This window comes from Hyalella azteca, unplaced genomic scaffold (genome assembly GCF_000764305.2).
Source record: "Hyalella azteca isolate HAZT.00-mixed unplaced genomic scaffold, Hazt_2.0.2 contig12949, whole genome shotgun sequence".
Taxonomy (NCBI): Eukaryota; Metazoa; Arthropoda; class Malacostraca; order Amphipoda; family Hyalellidae; genus Hyalella; species Hyalella azteca.
The window spans coordinates 186,950-193,356 of record NW_025942889.1 but is presented as its reverse complement, the minus strand read 5'-3'; the positions used below and the strand labels follow the sequence as shown (position 1 = coordinate 193,356).

Below are 6,407 nucleotides of genomic sequence, written 5' to 3'. Positions count from 1 at the left end.
ATTGTAAGGTTCAAGTAAAGGACGACTCCAAATTGATTCGACGATTAACCCTAATCTGCCACCGATCTTAACAAGGGAGGAATATAAGCACTGTCTCTTATACACATCTCCATCTGACACTCAAGTTATTATCTATTGGTTTTATTACCAATTTGATAAATTTTTCAGACAATGACACTAATGGAATATACATGAAGCATTTAGCAGTGCTCTACAATGAACCAAAGCCAACCCACTATTACTACTATGCTTAACAAAGTTTTCTCATGACAAAAACTACAATGTGACTGATATTAGAGTTGACTTCCTGCAACACAAAACAGTAACAAGTGGTTGTTTAATCAAAGAATGTGTTTCTAGATGGATAATATTGAATAGCAGATTTGTACTTTTATTAAAAACCTTGTAACATAGGAATTGACATTTGGTCCTGTCTAACCCCAGCCTGGTCCCATCTTAGCCCAATGGGGTAAGATGGGACCAGCTCACTTTTTTTAATCTGTACAGAAAACTATGTTAGATGCAAAACGTCTGAGTTGTAGCTTAGAAGCTATTGCATAACTACACCTTGTGTTAGGTTTAGGTTTTTTTATTTATTCATGGTATAGATGCTACAGGCTTGTTAGTGATTTTGGTCCTGTCTTACCCCATCTGACTATACCTACTCCAGGGTAATAGGGGACACCCTGAAAAATGCATTTACAGTAGAACCTTGGTTAGCAAAGACTCAGGTCAACAAATAAATCAATTAATAACAAATAATTTTGATTAAATTCACCTATCGCAGCAAAAAAATTTCGCTTAACAAAAAATTAATGCATAGTCGTCATCACAAAATTGTGCATAGAATGTCACTGATTGAATTGTGCACCAGGTCATTGCGTTTGCAAAGCATTTCTAAAATGAGGATCAAAACAGTGATGAATACAAATAAAAACTAAGCTATTTTAGCATTTTTAAAGGCAGAAGTAGCTATACCGTTTAAGCCTCTTGCAAGCAAATGTTTATGTAAATTCATAATGTGTCCCTCTACAAATCTTGAATGTTGTTATTCCTCAACCTTGTATGTTAGGGCCCATGGGCAGAGACCCTTGATGTTTGAATGTAGCTAGTCATCTTGCTACAGTACCTCAATCAAAAGACAAATGGTAGCCATTTCCACAAGATGAGGTATTGAGGTACTACAAGACATACTCCAGGGTAATAGGGGACACCCTGAAAAATGCATTTACAGTAGAACCTTGGTTAGCAAAGACTCAGGTCAACAAAGAAATCAATTAATGACAAATAATTTTGATTAAATTTACCTATTGCAGCAAAAAATGTTCACTTAACAAAATATTAATGCATAGTCGTCATCACAAAATTGTGCATAGAATGTCACAGATAGAATTGTGCACCAGGTCATTGCATTTGCAAAGCATTTCTACAATGAGGATCAAAACAGTGATAAATACAAATAAAAACTATGCTATTTTAACATTTTTAAAGGCAGAAGTAGCTATATTTATTAACTTATTATGTGTGAGGTAACTTGACAATATTGAATTAGATTTAAGTTAAGAAGTTAATCTTTACATTTTTTTGTTTGAATGCAAACATACAAACAAATTTTAGCATAGTAACCACATTTAATAAGTTGTTCAACCATTTTTATCCTTCAATACATTACAATTTTTGGTAATAAATATGTATGAATGTAGTGTCTTATTGTTATTTCAATTCAATAAACCCCTCATCTTTATGGATTGGATGCTGTCTATCTTGTAACTACCTACAAGATTTGTCTGAACTTTGAGAGAATTTTCAGAGTAATTTTTCTGGTTCAAATTCTTTCTGTTTTATCCTAATTACATATATTATGTACTTATTTACATCATAATTTCAATATTCAATGCTTCTTGTAACTTGGAACATGAATGATTGTTTCATTCAAAATGTCATTAATAAACTAAAACTACTTCCTGAAACATGCCTTGCAATCTACCAACATCCTCTAAAGAATTGTTCAACTATCTTATAATTCAATTCAATGAATTCTTTGGTCATTAATGGCTCATGTATAAACAAGCAAATTCTGCCATCTACAAATTTCAATTTCTGCAAGTTTATATGCTTGCCCACACATGGATTATATCCGAAATGAATTTGTTAACAATTTTTGAGTGTTATATTAAAGGCTAAGTTTAGATTGTTCATGAATTATCACAGGTTTCTTCTACAGGTTTTCATTGCAACAATCATCAGTTTCCTGCCTACCAGCCCTTAGCATCGTTGAAGTTCTACCTTCACTTGACTGGATACAAGAATCTTGCTGACATCACTGCTGATATTAAACATCTTGGTGGAGTAAGTGACATTTATTTGCATCTAAATTATTACTTTATCATCACTGAAATGTTCTTAGGCAAAAATGTAGATTTTTTTTTAATTCTGTGCGCTTAATGTCAAAATGTTGACATATTTGACCTGATCTTATGTTTAGTGTACAATCAATCCTGGTCTGCATGACAAAAAGAATATTTTCAATTATTTTGTTATTGATTGACTTTTATTAAATTAATTGTTGTTTTCATCATTGATAAATTTCTCCAAATATCAGGGATCAGAAATTTATCTTCCTATACAATCTGAGTTGTAATGCATGTTATGTTGAAAACCTGCAAGTATTTCTTATTAAAAATTTCTTATCTAACTTTTTCCTAACTCAATAAATAAGGCTTTTAGTAGTATTTGAAAATGAACCAGCTCATGAGAGGCCAGCTCAACCTGAGAGATCGGCTCTCATGGGCCAGCTCAACCACATGAGGCCGGCTCATGAGACCATCACTTGCATAGCACAAGATGTTTGCACCAAATTATATTGAAATTATTTTCATTTAATTTTGAGTTGTAATTTGTAGGTACCTACCCATTAATGCCGAGAATTATTTTCTGAAATTTTCTTTGGTTTCCTGTGATACTATTATCACTTGTGACAGTAATAAATAAAAAATATTTTCAAATATATCATTTTTTGTTGTATGTGAAAAATTATAGCTTGGTCCCATTAGGAACCGGGCTAAATATTTCACGATCTAAATGACTTGAGAAACATTATAACACATAAAATCATATACAGCCTTAAAATTACCCACTTTATCGATAAAATTCTGCATCTGACTCATAAATAATATATTTTTAGAATGAATTACTCATCTTTCTCCGCTATGATATCAAACCGTCGTGCCTGACACCTGGTTCTTATAATCTTTGAATGTCACCTGAACAGGGAGTAGTTTGCGCAGCAGAACCAAACGTTGCTAGAACGTGTACAAGATGTACCGGTATATCAAACCTACGAATACACTTATATATTTATTTGACCATTCAATTTTAATATGAATCCATTTTTTCCACTGGTTCCAAATGGAACCGCTCAGCATTGATGGGTTAAGTTGTATCAATATTACCCAATGTTAGTACATGTCATTCCAAAGTCTAGATTTCAACTGTTGCAAAACTTTCAACTTTTATGTATTATGAAACAATACGGATTCAAACATCATAAGATTATGATAAAATGTCCCTTGCAAACCCTGTATTCTAATTTTTAAATCCTACCATAAGCCTAATTTGCTGAATTGAGAAAAACAATAGGAAAATGATTGATAAGACATTTTTTCTGGTCTTTAATGAAACGTGCATTAAAGAAGAACTTCTGCCAAACTACCTAACTAAAAAACTATATATAAATGTTTATACTCTTCATGATGAAAAATTTTTCATCACCTTTCCTATATATAAGTATTTAATCAATGGCATAGGCACTTATCTTGCACACTGATTTCAGGAGGTGGAAGAGTTCCTCAGTAAAGAAGTCCAGTACATGATTGTACCCACAAAATCAGTAACTTCATCAGGACCTTCAGTGTCTCCATCAACTGGCGACACTCTCTCTCCTTCAACCCTCCCTGCAGTGTTTGTTCCCTCACCAAGTTCCCTCTCTCCGTATCAAGGAGGCAGCCCTGATAGTTCAGCTCCTATCATCTCGCCACTACCCCCAACACCCACCTCTACTTCACACAGTCCTCATCATCCACCTACTCCATCTGATCAAACACGACGAGTGGTGAGATTATCCAAGGAACCTTTGTTTTGAATTTTCTCAAATTGGTGACTCCCTGAACAAAGCAGCAAGATCATTTGATTGCTTTAGTAGTGGATTAGGTATATAGAAATTTTAAGACAAATATGATGCCACAAAAAATTGATCTTTCATTGTAAAAAACATTTTGAAGCCCAGCTCTATCTTCAGTTTGAAAATGCTAGACTACAAATTCAATCAATTAAAAACAGCAAAATTCCAGAGTACCAGCTGACCAGCCAATTTACTCACAATTTCAATTGGATAAGCCCAAATGGCTGTATTCAAAATAAATTCTATTAGCTTATTAAAGTGTATTGCAATTCTAAAATTTACTAAGTCAGGAAGAAGTAGAAGATTAAAATGTACTTAGTCACTATTTGGAATTGCCGCTGTAGGGTAATTCCAGCTATGAACTTTTACAAATTGATGGGTGGGATGCATTGATTATTTATTATATTTAATTGGAATGTTAAAAACATCCTCTGAAAAAATTTGCTAATGCAAGGCATACATTTCAATATTTTGTTCATGAATGTAACCAAGTCACTTTTCATTTGAAATAAACTGATTCAAACCAAACGTATGTATATATATATATATATAGTGTAGATTTATAGATACGGTACCTACCTATAATTTGAGCATCATTCATCCTTCACAGTTTTGATTTCCATTGTTCGCCTACATAATCATATAAAAAAACAGCCATGCTGGAGGATAAAAGAACTGAAGTATTTCTCAATGTCCTCAGACAAGCCGTGCAGCAGCTCTCCTGGTGAGGGCTCGTTTCCGCAAGCCAGGCCCCAGTGACGTCATCAGCAATGCCAAGCGTTGGGGTGTGCAGGTACGTCGACGACAACCTCATATGCTACGTTATTTCTCCATTATGTTCTCTTTCATTGTTTCATTCCTTCTTGTGACAGAGTTACAAAGATGATTAGATGCTCTCATCTATGTAAGTAAAAAGTAAATACACGCTTTAGCAGTTCCTTGTCTATCCTACACCATGGTAGTAAGGTGTTACTCTATTCTACAATAATTTTGAAGATGTAATATAATGTTCGCACATCTTTTGCGCAGGTCTGGACATTAGCAAAGCTACAGAGTTATATCAGTGAGTTGGCAAGCGACCCTCGGTACAAGCCTCGCACTTCACCGCAGACGCAGAAACATTCATCCACAGCTGCTGTTCTGCATCCTTCACCTTCATCAGTGATCAAGGAACGTACTATTTTGTCACGACCTGCCGAAAGAAACACTCCCAGATCCATTAAGTCTTCTGCTTCGCGCGGTCAGCACTCGGGAGAGGCAAATAATAAAAAGCCTTTCATCAAGCTTGAAGACTTTGCTAAGTAAGTGAAGAATTGGAGCACTTGTCATTCGTCTTATCCATCGATAATAATTAGATTTACAGGACAACGGAAAGTGCTATAATATGTGTAGTATGTTATTGTAACGCGCCCAGCTTGGGATTTATTCATTTTTGTTGCATCCAACAGGAAGTACAGACCTCTATTCAAAGAAATATCCAACTGGCCCGCTTTAACTATTGATAGTTCTCGATCGACGTGCCCATTTGCTGAAGGCTTGCCTCCCCTCTTCCCCGTCTCCGGTAAGAACAAAACACCGCAGGCCAAAGGAAATAACTGTGTATATTCAGTGAACTCCCGCCCTCTGAAATCACCCGCTGGTCTCCGTCAGGAGGAGGACAACGGAGAAAGTTTTGCTACTCCCAACCGGGTCTTCAATCGCGCCGAGCATTGCAGCACCCCTCAAGCTGTCAGGTGCTGCAAGTGTTGCTTTATTATATTATATTAACTACTGCCCATTGTACGGGAAAAACGAATTGACTGAAAAATTGCTAGTAATTTCAAATTTGGACAATCTGCGTTTGGCAGTTTGATTCGAAAAATGTAAATTTTTAATTTGAATTATTTTGCAATAGAATGGTTTGTTTAGACACAATAGATGATATTATTTCCATGTACCGTATGCCTACTGCGTAAAACACCAATAGTAAAATATAATATTTTCCTACAACAGAGGCGGTGTATCTCGCACACGACGTAACAGCGGCGGTTACTGCGAACTCTGCCGCTTGCACTACACAAGCCTGCGGACGCATCTGCTCTCCAATTCCCACCAGAGTTTTGTTACCGACGCGTCCAATTATGGCGAGCTTGACCAACTGATCAGCCAGGTGTCTGAACTGCAGTCAGGCCTCCAACAATCCGTTAACATCGTGAAAACAAAAAGCTTGTAGCAAGGTTTGGTCGTG

The 6,407-nt window shown here is 35.7% G+C and overlaps 1 protein-coding gene across 1 annotated transcript in view; it reads left to right on the top strand.

Moving 5' to 3' along the window:
- Positions 1 to 6,392, top strand: part of LOC108666373 (protein DBF4 homolog B-like) — an 11,957-nt gene extending 5,565 nt beyond the window's left edge. Inside the window, exons 2-7 of the mRNA XM_018153231.2 lie at positions 2,225 to 2,349; positions 3,833 to 4,111; positions 4,881 to 4,973; positions 5,210 to 5,481; positions 5,629 to 5,913; positions 6,173 to 6,392. Of these exons, the coding sequence (XP_018008720.1) occupies positions 2,225 to 2,349; positions 3,833 to 4,111; positions 4,881 to 4,973; positions 5,210 to 5,481; positions 5,629 to 5,913; positions 6,173 to 6,392 (1,274 nt within the window). The remainder of the gene's footprint in view (positions 1 to 2,224; positions 2,350 to 3,832; positions 4,112 to 4,880; positions 4,974 to 5,209; positions 5,482 to 5,628; positions 5,914 to 6,172) is intronic.
- Positions 6,393 to 6,407: the final 15 nt, after the last annotated feature.